Source organism: Condylura cristata, unplaced genomic scaffold (assembly GCF_000260355.1).
Source record: "Condylura cristata isolate star-nosed mole 26May11 unplaced genomic scaffold, ConCri1.0 scaffold00005, whole genome shotgun sequence".
NCBI classification, from domain to species: domain Eukaryota; kingdom Metazoa; phylum Chordata; class Mammalia; order Eulipotyphla; family Talpidae; genus Condylura; species Condylura cristata.
The window spans coordinates 22,532,245-22,550,540 of NW_004567106.1; the positions used below are offsets into that span (position 1 = coordinate 22,532,245).

Consider the following 18,296-nt stretch of genomic DNA (forward strand, 5'->3'; position numbering starts at 1 on the left):
TATACAGAAAAGATAATATATTCCTGGAGGAAAGGGAAAGGAGCTTCAACAGTGTCCATTAATCCACAATTCTCTTGTCAACAGTGGTTTATTTAAACATCTGTTAAACATTTGTAATTTTAATAATAACCTTAAGGTACTTGGAATTTTCTTTTAAAACACATCTCTTTCTAAGGTTCAAAAAAATGTGTTCTTTAAAGTTTAAAAATCCAACTGACCTTCCTAATGAGCTTCTGACCAAACCAGAATTTTCTAGGTTTAAAATTTGTGTACTCTTGGTCATTATGATTTCCTGTTTTTGAAAGAGGGATATGGATTAAGAAGCTCCAAATGCTGCTTAAACTTTGGGCTATTCTTTAAATATTGATTCTGTGTGAGTTCAGTATAAGCTGTTTAAAAACATATGGATTAAATTTTCCTTAAGATGTGAATGGTTTTAAAAATTAAGACAGGGGAATGCTTGGCAAACTGATTATTTTTGTCAAAGCAAAAATATCTGAAAAGTTGTTTTTGCCATTAAAAAAACCCTCTCAATTCTGCTAAACTTACCATTCTTCCATTTGTTTTCTTTAATTTACCAGCATTACAGAAACATCATATTTTAAGAATATACATATTACTAGGAATAAGAATTTATCTGGCAAAAATATGTATTTTAAGGATTGTTTTTCTATTACTTTAAAATTACATTCTTAAGTATTATTCTGGGCAGAATTCTTCATGCAATTCATATGGTAATACCTCTTAAACATCTTCATTAATTAGCTCCATATCATATTTAAATAATGTTTTTTAAAAAGTGTGATTTGTTCCCATCACAGCAATTACAGATTATACAGAAATCAGAGAGTATTTGTTATGGCTATTATCTTAGTCCAGTCAGACCACTATGATGAAACATCACAAACTGGGTGGCTTTTAAACACAGAAATATATTCCTCACAGTTATGGAGACAAAAGTCCAAGATGAAGGCACTGGCAGATTGGATTTCTGATGAAAGCTTACTTTTTAGTTCATAGATGACAGGTTTATAGCTGTAACCTTTCACGGTGGAAGAAGCAAGCAAACTTTCTCCAACTGGCCCCCTTTAAGAGAGAACTAATCTGATTCATGGGGGGTGACATAGATAATTTACCAAAGACCCAACTTCCCAATAGCATAACCTTAGGGATTAGGATTTATATATGAATTTGGTGTGTGTGGGGGGGGGGAATGAAAACAAATATTTCAGACTACAGTTGTTACTCATGTTAGAGTATTTTTAAGCACAAGGCTACATCTTAATTCTATGCGTAATAACTAATATGTGGGTCACAGAGGTTAGGCTATAAGTAAGTTTAACTCCTACTACTAAGTTCACATAATTGCCAAAATGAAGAAATGTTAACTAACCTAATATAGAAAAATGTTTTCCCTTACAGACAATACATTTAGCACTGGAGGATGAAAATGGGAGCAAAATCTACAGACAAAAAAAAAGAGTAATTTAAACTTGAAACACCTGATACCAGCTAGTACCAGCTAGCTCAGTCACATGATCCTTGTCTAATGTAACTAAGTACCAGCTATCAAGTAGGCAAAGTCTGACATCTGTCTGAGAAGTATCATTTATGAGGTTTTGTTCCAGACCTTTACTTTCTCTCCAAGCTTTCAGAAATATTTTAGAATAAGTCTCTACTGATTTTTTACTTAAATAATAATTTTAAAAAAGGGTAGTTTAGGACATGATGAGGCCAATTACAACTAAAAACTGAAAAAAAAAGCCTTTTTTACAGTGTAGACATTTTATGTGTATTAAAGCTTAATTAGATTTTCCTCTTATACCAGTTATAACTTTAGACAGTTGGCAGTGTTCAAGTGGACAAGAGCTAGGAATACTTCTGCTGTATTATGAAAGTGCATTCACCACTTAAGTTTTAGTGCTTAATGTCAGGCAGCATAGTAGTCCTCCCCATCAAAAAGAAATTGCTAATGAAATAGGCAGTTTAAAACAGGTCATCATCAGTATACTAGTTCATGTATTCACTGACATCATGGTACAAATTTTGAGACCATCACTTTAACTTCTAGAAAAGCACTTACAGACAGTAAAATATATGTAATTGTTGTATGTAATTGTGTCTAATTACATAACTTTAGATTGCATAGTTATCTTATTTCTTGTGTTTACTAAATCAAATTTTATTGCTTTCTCTTATGCATGTCCAGCTTCTTTACAACTACAAAGAAAGTCATACTTGGTTCTACATAAGTTTTATTTCTCAAAGCAAAAGAGATTTAAAATATCATTATGTGACAAACGATTAAGTATGATGGATCAGTGTCAGTGAGATACAAATCAAAACCACAAGAAGATACACCTCACTCCTTTGAGAATGGCTCATAACAGAAAGACAAAAACAAGTGTTAAGGAGGTTGTGTAGAGGAAGGAATCCTTTACAAAACCCTGGGAATGAAAACTGTCCAGCTCATACGGAAAGCAGTATGGAGGTTTCTCAAAAGATTAAAAATGTACTTTGCAAATTGATCTGACCACTATGGAAAGCTGTGTGGAGGTTCCTCAAATTACTAAAAATGGAGCTACCTAGCAATTCCACTCCTGGGAATCTACCCAAAGCATACAAAAAACCAACAATTCAAAAGGAAACCTGCATTCCTATTTTCACTGCAGCACTATTTACAATAGCTTATATATGGAAACAATCTAAATGCCCAAAATCAGATGACTGGATCAAAAAGATGCAGTATACATACACAATGGAATACTATTCAGCAATCAAAAAATATAAACTTATATGCTATTTGCAGTAACATGGATGGAGTTAGAAAGGTATATACTAAGCAAAATAATTCAGAAGGAGAAATTCAAATACTAGATGGTGTCACTTAAAAGGTGGATTATAGAAAAGACAAAGGATTGGATAAAGACAACCTCAAAGACTTGTTCTTGAAAGCAGACTATAGAACTGAGACACTGAGAAGAGGAGAGGTGCCCTGAAAGTGGGAAGGGAGCACAATAGAATATGGCGGTGAACTGTGAGTGCTTTAGTGGTGGGAAGGCTATATAGCAATAGCACCAGAAGGTGGGGGGTGCTGCAGTTCCAAAATACAAACAAGAATTTAAATCAGTATTACCTCAATTTTAAAAAGCCTAAGTTCAGAGGTCTATACCCTACACCTTATAAATACTTGAAAATCAAACTCACAATAATTGCTGTTAGTTTTGAGTACTACATAAAGGAAATGTACTAGACAGTTCACCTACTATTGTTATTTTTTAAAGATTTATTTATATATGCATACAAGAGCTAGGGTGTATACCAGAGGTGTGGAAAGGTGAGAAGGCCCACCAGAAACAAAGTAGGAGGCAGAACAGGCAGATCTACTGAAATACACTTCTGAGGGGAGCAGCAGGTGAAAGAGGTCTGCTGCGTCACGTGGATTAGCTCCCTGGCAGGGGCTCAAACTCCCTGTCGGGGCTGTGGAGTGCTTGACAGTGCTGAGATGCAGCCTCTCGTGACACCAGGGAGGCCTCATAATGTTATATATATTTTTTTAAAGATTTATTTATTTATTCATACAGAACTGGGGTACAGGCCAGAGATGCGGAGGGTGAGAGGCTTCACCAGAGACAGAGTGGGGAGCAGAACAGGCAGATCCACGAAGTACATTGCTGAGGGGAGCAGCGGGCGGGTCAGGAGAGGTCTGCCACGCCATGTGGTCACCTCCGCGGCAGGCGGGAATCGAACTCATGCGGAAGCGGCTTCAGATTCTCAGTGCTGTGCTTTAACCCGCTGCGCCACCAGGGAGGGCCCATAATGTTATATTTTTAAACCTAATCTTGCCCACAGTAATGGACATCAGATAACATTCATATGTTATAGAGGATAGAGGATAGAATTTTTAACATGAGTCACAACCTAGGATTTAAATTCAGGGTTTTCTGGTTTAAAACAAATTTTATATTAAATCATGTGAAGTATCAAATATATAAATATTCATTTATGTGTTTACTATATATGTATGTATATAAATGTGTATAGTTGCATTCCAATACACTACTGAATTTTGCCTCACAATGTAGTTGTCATCCATTTGTCCCCATTTTTGAATATTGTTATCCTTTGAATCCGATGTCAATATAAAGGGAAGCTGAACTCTCTTTGTACTATTTTGAATTCAGCCCTCTTCATATTTCTGAGTTATAGGTATTTGTGGAGATTCTGTTTATGAAACATGCCTAATATGTTGGTGCTAATCTTATTTTTTTAAGAATTTATATGCTTCTAGTAGAGCCATAATCTTTCTCAACAAAGTATATTTGTATGTCAGTGATATGGTTTTCTTCATATTAGAAGTTTGGGTATATGTGAGATTAAATTACTGAATTTTACTTCCTCATTTATTTCATTATTCCTTACAGGAACATCCTTCACTAGGCCAACTTTCAGAAAAATTAATAGACAACAACATTAATGTCATTTTTGCTGTTCAAGGAAAACAGTTTCATTGGTACAAGGTATGTTAATTCCAATACCATAAAATTTAAAGTGTTGACTTGGTTGAAACTAGAATACTATTTCTTAGAACCACACAAGGATTCTGAGGCTAGTGACTTACTATAAACAAAATTTAATACTGTACTAACTAATGTATACCACATAGTATCTTCAAATTAAGTATAAATTCTTTGTGACACATGTCAGGATGATACTTTGTGTGATACTGTGACAATAGTGGAGAAAATTTTTTTCTCACAAAAGTAGTTCACACTTCAACTTCATGCTTTTCAAGTCCAAAAGTCTGCTTATACTTTGGTCATAGGCATATCCTTAAAACTGATTAAGGATGAGGAACATTACCTTAATTTTCACTAGCTCTAGTATATACATTTGGTCTAGATCAAACACGTAAATGAGGAACAGGAGTCATAGAAGCGACTCACCATCAAAGGCTTCCTATGTAACAGTAATCTTGGTTTTGTGTAGGATCCTTAGGGTGAGTTAAGAAACCCTAATAGAATGCACACTAGTGAGCCTTGTCTTCCCAACCTTCAAACATAGAAATGACCTTTAATGACACTGTTATAGCTTTCTCTTCATATATGCTAGGTTCTTTCTTCCTGTAACCTCTCATTTCACTTCTTCTCTTCTATGTGCATGTTTATTCATTGGATCTTCTTCATCTTTATCTTTTCCTTCTACTGCTTAAAAACAAATACCTGCACCCCTTTGCTTTTGCCTCAAAGTCGATGTTCCCGCTCCCAGATGATATGCCTTACTATTATATTTATTATATGTGATTACTTTAATCATACTACTCTTCCCTTACAAATCTCTAATACAACTTTAATTCCTTATTTTCCCAAATTTAGGTACTGTGGACCATTAAAATAATATAGGCAGGATGTTGGCTCAAATTAAATGGCCCAAACCACTTTATTAACAAGAGTAATAGCTTCCACTTATTGGGTACTAAGTATTGATAGGCAGTAAGTTTATTCACATCAATTCATACTCTTAAAAACTCATCACAATGAAGGTAGTATAATAAATAAGTGTAGGTAAGTATAATAAATTAACTTAAAGAACAAATTTAAGGTGCCAATATGCTTGCCCAGTATTTCCTAGCAACCTGTTAATACTGCACATTTCCCTCTAAGTTCATTAGTTGAATTTCAATTAATGCGCATCATTTTATTGCTTTTGCCCCTTGTTCTCTGTTAATTATTATTTCCTGATGTCACTGGCTTTAGCATTTTGTGTCTCCTTTTAAAATTTTTCTGCTGACTGATAAAACATCAAACCAGGTTTATTATTGATTTAATTTTGTACAAAGTCAGAACCAACAAGTGCTGAAAGACTGACAGACTCTGTTCTGAGTCCAACACTTGCTATTTTGGCTGTTCAGAGAGAGTTTTATCAATCACCTTCATCTAGGTTGTTAGCGTCTTTTAACCCACTGCCCAAATCCATCCTCCGCCTGGCTGCTAGAATAATCTATTTCAATCACATGTATAACCACAGTACTCCCTAAAGTAAAACATTCCAGCGTTTTCCTCTGATTTAAAGAATCAAGTCTTTAATGTGGCACATGAGGCCACCTGGCATCTGGTCTCTCTCTCCCCACCCCCACTATTCTCTGCTTGCACTTGCTCCTACAGCCATGTTTCTGATCCTCCTGTGTATACACACTTAATAGCCTCTTTCTTTCTGTTGTGCCTTTGTTCTTGCTGTTTAGTTCCCCAGGCCTGGAAGTTGTTTGCCTTCAATACTTGGCTAACACTTAATCATCCATTGAGAGTGATTTCACTTCTCCAGGAAATCCCTGACAACCCTGTCCAGCCTTAAAATGCTTGCTGGCTTTCCCTCTCATTAAAGTCTGCATATATTTCTATTCCTTCTTGTATGCACTGTTTTCAGAAACCATCAGACATATGCCTCTGAGATCCGTAAAAATGGAAATGGTAAACTATCAAGTTGGTATCCCCAAAGTGGGACAGAGCTGGTGCTTAATAAAGGTTAGATAAATTAATATTAAAAAACTGTGACATTTTGACTATTACCTGAGACATCAAGTTGTTAGTGTCTAACTACTGGCTAGAAACAGCAGGAACATGGTGATACTTGTGAGCCATAAAAGGAGTGAATAAATTAATTTCAAGATTTTTAATTACTTGGCTCCTTATAAATGTGCAACTTATTCATCTAGAGTGGTTTCTTTCTTCATCTACAATTAGGTAAACCTTTAAGCCTTTGATAATTCGTATTTTCTTACTAAGAAAACCTATAGCCTTGTCCATTATTATAAAGTCCCATCCATCAAGAACACATGCCCCATGAAGCTTCCTCTTGTGACCATGATTTTATTTTCTAGTCTGAGTCTGCACATTGTAAAGGTCATTGCATGGAACAATAGTTCTGAATGATATTTACATCTGTTACATAAGAAAAATGCTTTGTAATTAATTGTTGGTAAATGCTACCATAAGTGATAAATTATTTCCAAATTGCTGGATTTCTCTGAACCTTTAATTTACAAGTGCAACTTTCAAGTCTCTGAGTAGAAAGTATATGCAGAACATTTCAAATTTATTTGGCCTAAGAACCCTTTTCATATTTACAGTTTCTTGGGACTTTATTCTAACGGAAGATATTTAGGGAAATACCAATCTATACTTAGATTGGGTTTTTAGATCAGCATGTGTGTGTGACTGCACACACACTCATGCATATACACATAAATAAACTATTTCAGGTTTTTATGTTTTGACCTCCCTACTAGGTGGTTAATATAAATATTGTACCTTATAGTTTTTTTTCATGTAGTGACTCACCTTCCGCTGATAACTACACAAATTTTTAATATTTGTTGATTGCTAAACACTATATATCATTGTCACTATATAAATGTTGGTGTGTTTTCTAGGACCTTCTGCCGCTACTGCCTGGCACTATTGCTGGTGAAATAGAGTCAAAGGCTGCAAACCTTAATAATTTGGTAGTGGAAGCCTATCAGGTATGTATAAACAACTTTTTCAGACATACTTTTAATGCCAACTTCTGTGACAAAGTACAACCCAATGTCATGTCATCTTGAAGGGACTGATGGAAATGGGCATAAAGTTAGGAATTAGAAGCCTGGATGTTAACTCTGGATCCAATACTAACCAGTCATGATACCTTAGAAAAATCATTTAACTTTCTGTGCTTCACTTGTCCCACTGAGAGTAAACTCAGTTTGGATAGACCTCATCTAAATTTCCTCCCAAGTAAATGTTCATTTAGTCACCAAATTACAGATATAGCATTTGTTTTGTTACCAGCGAAGTTCATAATATTGTTTGTCATAAAGAAAAAGTAAGAAATCTACATTGTTATTTAAAGCAGCAGCCTGTCATGGAAAATGAACTATCTGGAATATAAAAATCATTAAAAGAGCACTGTTGGACATCCTAGATAAATAATTTACTGAACAGATTACCTTTGCAGACTTACCAAACTAGCTTGATTTAAAGAAACACCATAAAAGATACTATTGCATCAAGTTGACAAGTGCATGCTACTCCTAGTCTGGGAAAAGTGAGTGCTAAATGCAAAGACTTAAAGTAACATCTGCTCTCTCAACATAGATCATTCCAGCTTAGAATCATCTTTGTTACAAATTACTGTAATAATAATAACCATGTTGTAATACCAGTGACTGTTACTTTAATACCACTCAAAAAACACTTTCATACATGATCTCATTAATAGCTGACCTAAAAGGCAAGTGTTAGTACTCCCAGCGTGTTACAGAAACTCAAAGAAGCTGAGCAAATAAACCAAAGGTTCAATAGCTAATAAGCAGATAAGATAGAATAAGAATCTAAACCTTCCTTAACTTTATATCCTTCCTCCTCTGAGATATCACCTATTTTTCCTTTAACAACAACAACAACAACAAAAAACCTATGGTGTCCAAAGACATGCTTTGTTGTACCTTGAATTTACAGGCTACTGACAGTTTCACTTCCCAAAATTCTCTGATTCCTTTCCTGACACCGTAGAGTGGAATAATAGTACCCAAACATTGAAAAACCTCAGGCTTCTCTTTTCATTTTCTGCATGCAAAATAAGTCTTACAAGACTTTTTCCCCATGGAATTGTTCTCTATCTGAAATGTGCAATGGATGAAATAAGGAAGAAGATCTTTAACTATATTCTGTTTCACTGTTATATAACGATTAGAACTTGGGGATTTAATCAAGAAAAGTTAAATATATATACAATCCATTCTCATTAGTAATGTGTTCCCAAGAATTATCAAAATAAGGAATGACTTACAGTATTAGGAAATCACCCTAATATGTGTAGTATGATCCCATTTATTATTCCAAACAAGCAATATAGATTGACAAAGCTATCTATATGCTGAACTACATCAATAGAGAAGTGGTGGTACTTGGTTTCATGTTCTTCATTTACCTAGGATAAGGTAAATGTGAAGTCTTAAGTCACTTGAGTTCTGATTAACCATAAAAAAATGGAAAAATATCAGTAAATCTAATAAAAACTTACTTTGGCTAGCCAATATCCTTAGTTTAGAATTGCTATATACATACATACATACATACATACATACATACATACACACACACACACAACACACATATATATATATATATATATTCAAAATTCTTTTGAAATTTCATTTCTTCTTCATAATCCAACATAAACAATTCACAATTTAATGAAGACTTAAACATCAGTTGAAAAAAAAAAGATTCTGTCTCTGTACATATTAGATATTAAAGGGATGGTTAAATATTGGTTCATGGCATTCTATGCATTTTAAATATTTTTTTACTTAAGTAATATTTCATTATATAAGTTTTAGTTGTTTAGTTATTTTTTTTTTTTTTTACTTATGCTTACAAAACTGGGGTATAGGTCAGAGGTGTGGTAGGTGAGAAGATTCACCAGAGACAGAGTGGGGAGCAGAACAGGCAGATCTACTGAAATACTCTCTGAGTAGAGCAGCGGGCAGGCCAGAAGAGGTCTGCCACACTATGTGGGTCAGCTTCCTGGTGGGGGATCGAACTCATGCTGCAGAGAGCTTCATAATGTGATGCTTTAACCCGTTGCACCACCAGGAAGAGCCCTGTTTAGTTATTTAAAAATCATGTATATATGCTATATTAAATTCACCATTTAAAGTCAAAATCTATCCTTAAAGATTATATCTGGAAATTATTTTCTCAATGCCCAAACTGAGTAAAATGTCAGAGATTTGTCTTCATACCCTGCTTAAAAATACTAGTGTAACTAACTTAAGGTTTTAAGAGAAGCAGAGAGGCAAACTGAGAGGATTCATTACATTAGGGATTTCCTTCTAACCTATGAAACCATTATCATATCAATGCCATTTAACATTAGAAATTTCTATTGGGGTGCCAGAAGTATTTGATTATGTGGTTACAGTATATGTTTTCTCTAGGAGATAAAATATGATTTACATTATCTTACCAAATACAAATAAAATTAAGTAATTTGAGTATCCTGTTCTGAATATTTACTACCAGAAATCCATGATCAATTATTGATCAGTCAGCACATTTGTCTTTATAGATCATAGGTAAAAAAGTAGGAGCCCTTGGAAATTTTTTTTCTTGATACCCTGGTGCTCACTCTTTAAGTACAGAGTTCATGCTTTCCCTTCTCTTTTATTTACAAATATAAGCTAAAGATTTTTTTGCATGTGTTGGATTCTCAGTTTTATGAAACAAAATACACATATCTAAGGTATATATTTATAAGATAGCAAGATCTACTTGTGAAGTTGTGATGTTGTAAAAATTAGCGTGTGTTTGATAACATGATAGGCAAAACATGGAGGTTTTTCTGGATGATTCTAAAAGTGGAATTATAAATGAACAAATGATGGCCTGCCCAGTAAAGGCTCTATTTCAGTCTTAATGTCTGGAGTAAATTTGACTGACACAAGCAAGCCAGGACAAAAATCCTAGGGCATCTGAGTGGAATTTACTGAACATAATTAGTAAGTAACTTTTATGCCTGCAGAGTAGAAAGCACCTCCCCAAAGTTTACCTTTCAGTTCTATACCAATGAAGTATTTTAGCATGCATAATAAAGTGTTTAAAAATTAAAAGTTTCATTAATGCTGCAAATATCAGAAGCATATTCTAGATTTTATGCTGACAAGATATACAGGTTGTAATGATATGTCCACAATATTTTATTTAAATTGTATTGTAAAATATAAGTATTATTAGATTATTTAAGTGAGTATTTTTACAACACACGATGAGTGAGAAATTTCTTTGATGTGATCAAAACACACTATTTTTAAAATTTATGAAAAAATAAAATAATGCAAATGCAGATAGTGTGATCCTTCATTATTTCTCATGTTTTTCAAATATAATTGGGTCATTATATGAAAACTTTTTTATTCATTTTATAGAGACAGGCTGAATTCATTAAAAATTAAGCCTAGAATTGTTTAATAAACTTGATTCTGTTCAGTTGCTTACATTTGAAAATGTCATAATATGTAATTTAAAAAATTATGTCTCTGCAGAAACTCCTTTCAGAAGTGAAAGTTCAGGTGGAAAATGAGGTAAAAGGTGTCTATTTTAACATTACTGCAATCTGTCCAGATGGGGCCAGAAAACAGGGCACAGATGGATGTAACAATGTGACAAGCAATGATGAGGTAAGTGGACATGCATTTTTGCCATTTGGATATCTAAGCTGTTTAGCATATTTTCTCAGAGAAAATTGAAACCATTTTGATAAACTTTATTTGCTACTGACGCCAAGGATCTTACTTTCACTTAAAGTAATTTTCATTGCTTCTTCTCAAAGTTCCTACTTGTTTGTTTGTTTTTTTTAATTTTTTTTTAAGATTTATTCATTTATTCGCACAGAACTGGGGTACAGGCCAGAGATGCGGAGGATGAGAGGATTCACCAGAGTCAGAGCTGGGTACAGAACAGGCAGATAGAGGAAGTACACTGCTGGGGGGAGCAGCGGGCGGCTCAGGAGAGGTCTGCCTCGCCATGTGGATCTCCTCAGGGGCGGGGATCGAACTCATGCGGAAGTGGCTTCAGATTCTCAGTGCTGTGCTTTAACCCGCTGAGCCACCAGGGAGGGCCCAGTTCCTACTTGTTTTAACTCAACTGACTGCTAAGTCTCAAGTTAATGCAGACAATATGTATTACATTTAATGTGCTCACTGAACAGTAATAACTTTAAATTTAAGTGTCACAGCTAGTACATTTTAAAAACTACATCTCCTTAAACAGGTAGTACCTTTTTGGTTTTAAATTTGAAAATTGTCAGAGACAATGTGAAATTGAGGGAACAAATCAGAAGAGAATGGGAGTGATGGCACAGTTGATAAAGGCTAGGGGTTGCAAAATCTTTCACTTTATTATTGTCCCAATACTTTCATAATGGGCTAGGGGGAGGAAAAGAAATGCATTAAGAAATTTGATAATAAATGTTATTTAATTTAAAAGAGGTGAGATGTAGAATGTGAGGCCCAGTTTATAGCAATATCAGGAAATAGGGATTCTCCCAGCATCTGCACAGGAGTGAATAGAAACAGAAACAGGTTTTTAAAGGGAATTCTTGTTGGATAAGTTTCAGTGAGTCATTTACCTTTTTCAGGCAGTAATAGTTGCCTCATCATTTTTAAATGATTGGCTTGGGCTAGCAGGTTTCTAGACCCTCTTCCTTTCATCTATACAATCTATGATATTTTAATAATGTCAGTCTGTAGAGGGGGGAAATGTTATTGAAAGAGATAATAGGGCTTCACATTCTTAAAGTGAAAACAAGAAAACCTTCCTTTCTCTTTAGTTGAAATATATTTTACCCTCTTGGGAAGTTTATAATATGTAGGTAGAAGAGTTGCTCAAATATGCTATATATTTGAAATTACCTTTGCTAGTTTCTAGTTTTGAAGGCTCCCCAAAAATTAGTCATTGGATTTATTCAAAAGACATTATATGCATTATATCTGTTTACAAAATATAAGTTTGATTTCCACTGAATATGGAGAAAACGTTATACTAGAAAACGATTACTAAATTACTTTCCAACAAAGGGTTATTATATTCCTTTAGAAGTAGTTTTTAATTTCAAAATCAATGCTTTACATATTACATTTTTGGTTTCTTTTACTTTGTTCTATATCCTTTTTCCCCCCTTACCTTTAAGCAAGTATAAATAGTTTGACTCTCAGGAATAGTCATATAACCTTTAAAGCATGCAAATCCCAAGTTTTATTCTACTATTAATATTGGCAGTGACCATATTATCTTATACATCTGTTAGGACTTAACATTCTTAAGGAAAAAAAACATTTCAAGTACACCCTTTGTATTGATTATAATATCACAAGATTCTAGTTTGTAATACATATATATTATATGTATGCCTAAATTTAGACCTTATAATTATGTCTGTGTATTTGTACTAGGCATTTTTGTTTGGGATTTATATATACAAATCTTATATATGTATAATACCTCTGTACATATGAAAAATACTTATGTGTTTCTCTTTATCTATATCTAATAACCAGCCCAAACAAAAACCTTGGTGAGAGAAAGAAACTGTAGTTTCAAGAGGAAAATCATGTCTTGCCAGCCCAGATCCTTACTTCTTTCTACTCTAAATCTCCACTGAGACAAATGCATGGCTTTGTAATAAAGTCTGAAGATCTGAGAATAAGAACTCTAAATCTCCCCTTGTGTAACAGAGAAAGCCTCACATTTCCTCATATAAATAAGCTAAACCTATCTTTGGTGCCAAATATTCAATCACCCAATATTTTAAGGATTGAATCCAGAAAATGACCTCCTCTGTCAAGTTTGCTAAGAAATGAGCTGAGCACATAAATTAATCACTAGAAAGTACAATAGACATTTCAAATAGGCTTGCACCTATGTTCAATATAGGCAATTATCAACAATTGCATCTTTAATTCTAGTTCACTGGATAGGAAATAAATGACATCTTAATAGGATATTACATTCATATACAGAGAGTGTATTATTTATAATTAATTTCTAAAAAAGATTATTTTTTCTTATATTATTTAATTCAAAATATATTTAACAGATACAATACTGGTAATAAAATAATCAATATATATAAATATGTTTTCTTCCCCTCCCAACTTAGGTTCTTTTCAATGTAACAATTACAATGAAAAGATGTGATGTCACAGGAGGAAAGAGCTATGCAATAATCAAGCCTATTGGTTTCAATGAAACCACAAGAATTCACATATACAGAAACTGCAGCTGTCGGTGTGATGACAGCAGAGAGCCTAAAAGAAAGTGTGTAGATGAATCTATTCTAGATGCCAAGTGTTTCCAATGCGATGAAAATAAATGTCATTTTGATGAAGATCGATCCCTTTATGAGAGTTGCAAGTCACACAAGGATCAACCTGTTTGCAGTGGTCGAGGAGTTTGTATTTGTGGAAAATGTTTATGTCACAAAACTAAGTTTGGAAAAGTGTATGGAAAATACTGTGAAAAGGATGACTTTTCTTGTCCATATCATCATGGAAATCTATGTGCTGGTAAGTATAAATATACACATGCAGTTCAATAAATGAGTGAAAACTAGCTTATATGTGAAAGTATCTTGAAATCACATCTTGCAAATTATCAAAATTGAATTTTTAATACCTAGAGTTTGAAAGCCTGAGAACATAGGACATGGCAAGATTTATAGTACATGATTTATAAACACATGAATACACACATATACATATATACACACACACACATATATACACACACACACATATGTAACTTTGTCCAAGGAATACTTAAAAGTAAAAACCAACACTCAATTGTTATTCTCAAGTTTTCCTTGACCTCAGAATATTTATACCAGAAAAGGAAAAGTACTGATGATATCTGAAAAGTTTCTCCTAGAAGGATCTGACACAGCGTCATAAATGGTCACCCCTTCTAGCTTTCTCAGAGGATGGTGAAAAGAAAATGCTGGTTTTATAAATAAGCTATGTGAGTTTCAGAGATCACAAACAGGCCAAATTTTAAAAATGAAATAAAACAAAAGTATAAAAAGTAGTGTATTTTTTATTAATTCAGTTTACTGCCATCTAGAGGTTAGATTCCAAAAAATCTATGAAACATTTTAAAGTTAATGTTATTAAAGAATTAATTTTTCTATGACAATAAGTATACTAAATCTACTCCCTGAGAAAATAACTGACATAGTTTTTCATTTTATGACCAAATATCAATTGAATTATTGATGAACTAAAATATTTCATTTCTGTAAACATATGGAAAGTAACAAACCTATATGCAATTAAAGATTCTTATATAACTCAAAATTTTGATTTTTATGATGCCAAATTGTCATTTTATTCTGTTATATACGCAGAATATTTTATATTAAAAACATTTATTCATCTGTACCTGGTATCATGAGTAGAACAGATTATAAATGACTATAATAAATCGACAGTTGTCTGCTATTTTTTCAGAACTAATCCTGTTTGGGACAGGGAAGAGAAGGAATTTTGAGATCATTTCTCACATCTGTTAACGTCTCAAAGAACTTAAATACACTGACAAAAACGCTGAAAATTCCAAGCTCTGATATGGTGAAATATCAAAAATCAATGTACTAACTCTTCTCTATGACTATGATACCACTGACCCACAGGCAGCTGACAATATGCTTTGAATTATTTGTGTATGTAAGTGAAACTGGAAGCTGACAAGCAATTTCTTCACTAGTCTCTTTTGGGGATAAAAACATGCATAGGTTGACTGGCAAGGATTACGCAAGCAGCTTGCCTATGGGAGCAAGGTCTGGAAGGCATTTGTTTGGCCTGGATCTTATTAGTCTTAATTCAGTAAACTGAGCTGATCTAGCATTCTATGTAATAGTTACCCTGTGAGGTATAAGAAGAGGAAGACAGGAAGGAAGAAAGGGAGGGAAACATGTAGCCAAATAAAGAATGCTATATAACCCTTTAAAATGTATCCTCTCTTGGAAATTTCTAGGTTTTGGATACTTCCTTTGGTCTCAAATCCATTTAAGTACAAATAACTAGTGTTTCTCCTCAACTTATTGTTCTGCACAAATGTTCCAACCCCCACACAGGTACACACACTGCCTTGCTGTATACTTCACCAATCACCGACTAGGCTAGCAGCTCTCACACATAATTTGGGCCAGGCCCCTAACCTGCTCAGTAATGTCCAAATGTGAAAGGATTAGTTCTACTTCCCCAGAGATCTTATTTTTAAACATGGCACTTGCACAAATGAAAACTTCAGAACCAGAACACCATTAGGGTTTGCCTCATAGATAAAGTTATCCCAGGTCTTTGCACTAACAAGAAACTCAGAAATTATGGGAGCTATTAATCAAATAACCATCTTTTGGATGTCACGTCAGACAACAGACATTACTTCAACCTCTGTCACTCCTTGATATTTGTGTGTTTTTAATTTAAAACTGAATGTACAGTGACCTTCAAGTAGTCAAACAGTCACTCAGCAGGGCTCAACTTCACACGTGTCAGCACAATAGATTAGCACTGGGAAGATTATCTACCATCGAACAGTTTTGAAAATAGACATTCCAAATCCTGTTATTTAGAAAATGATGTTGTTTCCATTCACTTCACTGTCAGTGTGTTTTCACAGAGATGGGAGGGGGATCCATGGTTGGAAAGACTTCACAAAGTCAGTGGCCCTAATAACTTAGGTCCTGGAGTGTTTTGTTACAGGACACGGAGAGTGTGAAGCGGGCAGGTGCCAGTGTTTCAGTGGCTGGGAAGGGGATCGGTGCCATTGTCCAGCGGCATCAGCCCAGCACTGTATCAATGCAAAGGGCCAAGTGTGCAGTGGAAGAGGCACGTGTGTATGTGGCCGGTGTGAGTGCACTGAGCCTGGGAGCATTGGCCGCTTCTGTGAACACTGCCCTGCGTGTCACACAGCCTGCAGTGAAAACTGGTATGTGTTTTCTGACTCAGATCAAACAAGGCCGTTCTTAGGTATAGCTATATTTGCCCTTCCTTTCCCTGCATTTCTTAGTCTTAAAAGCTGCTAGATCTTCTCCAGGAAAACTGGAATTATCATGCTAAAATATAACTGGAAAGGCTATTTAGCTCTTTGGCCAATCAGCTGTGGGAGCATCAGAATTTTTCTAGGTATTCACTACTTTTACTTTTTTGAAATAGTTTTTTTTTTTAAGAACACTATTTAGTATTTGTAATGATTCATCAGGTATTTTTTTCAGTTTTATTAAGATGTAACATAACATTATGTAAATTTTAGGTATATTTTATGATTATGTAGGGTTGGCATATTTTCCTTTGTATTATGAATTAGCTTTTCAACCCAGAGTAAGTTACTGAAATTCTCTGTGCCTTGGTTTATTATGCAAGTGAGGATAGCAACAATACCTTGCTATTATTCTGCTAAAAAAATAAATTAGACCGTTCATGTAAAAAAAAAAAAAAACACCACACACATTTGTACTTGGTTCACAGTAATCACAAAATAAATGTTAGCAGTTATTTCCATTTTAATTATTGCAAAGATAAAGACCAATGGTGGCTATGAAGAACTGTAAAAATATGATGAATAATAAAAGTAAATAGTTGTTAAATGAAGATATCATTGTTTCATGACAATAACTAATTTTCAGAAGTTATTGAGACCAATTCAAAGACCATGTCTATATAAATATCAATAAAACACTGTATTTTCTAATTTAGTTGATTCAAAATTTTTAATACATTCACTTTAGCAGATTGCTAATATCCAATGTTTTAAATTATGCATAGTAATTTATGTAATTTACTTGGAAATGCAGTACTTAAAACATCTTGATTGAATTATTTCTAATGAACTCAACCAAATTTTGAAAAGTATTTGTAATTTTTTCTATTTGTGTCAAAATAGTTATCTTACATAATGCCTATACTTTTTGTATGTCTGTGTGTATATTATGCATTCTCTAGGATTTTTTCTGAGTACAGAAGATTCATTATTTGATTTTATACATTAAATCATTTTAATTCATTAGAAAATAATTTTGCCATGGTATGAAATTCACCCAAGGTTACAAGTAAGTATCACAGCTTTCTTTTCCAGTTTTATAGGACTGCTTTCCTAGTGCAGTACTCTTTGATTACTTTATTCTTGCAGAATATTATAGGCTATCGACTTTATGAAGAATGAGTATTTTTGTTTCTGTTCATCCTACAGGAATTGTGTGCAATGCCTTCATCCCCATAATCTGTCTCAAGCTATACTTGATCAGTGTAAAACCTCATGTGCTCGAATGGAACAGCATTATGTGTACCAAACATCAGGTAAACCAATGCTTAATTAACAAAGCATTGAAGAGGACTTGTTGATGCTCATGTTCCCTCAAGTGGTCCACAATTAATATCCTAAAGAACTAGCTACTTCAGTGTTTTCAATCTCTCTGAGATGGTACTGCATAAAATTAGCTAAGCATGCTTACCACTACTTGGCTGAACTATTAGGTCTCCCATTTCAATTACCCAGCTAAATTCCCCTGTTGTATAACTTCATGGAAGTTATGTCATATTTCCTATAGAGACCTCCATGGATCAAGAATGAGTCTTCCCTATGTAAAGCTCACTTCATTCTTAGAGGCAAGCGCTGAACCATAATTATCCTTCATAATTCAAATTTGCTTCCAGTTATAACTTTCCTGATGTTAAACCCACACTTACTTCCATGTTCGAG

The 18,296-nt window shown here is 34.1% G+C and overlaps 1 protein-coding gene across 2 annotated transcripts in view; it reads left to right on the top strand.

Annotated features, from left to right (window-relative positions):
- Positions 1-18,296, top strand: part of ITGB8 (integrin, beta 8) — an 81,765-nt gene that overhangs the window by 55,576 nt on the left and 7,893 nt on the right. For both annotated transcript variants that reach the window (XM_004676754.2, XM_012720949.1), the window contains exons 7-12: positions 4,425-4,520; positions 7,430-7,519; positions 11,084-11,218; positions 13,699-14,104; positions 16,301-16,526; positions 17,787-17,893. In XM_004676754.2, coding sequence (XP_004676811.1) covers positions 4,425-4,520; positions 7,430-7,519; positions 11,084-11,218; positions 13,699-14,104; positions 16,301-16,526; positions 17,787-17,893 — 1,060 coding nt within the window. The remainder of the gene's footprint in view (positions 1-4,424; positions 4,521-7,429; positions 7,520-11,083; positions 11,219-13,698; positions 14,105-16,300; positions 16,527-17,786; positions 17,894-18,296) is intronic.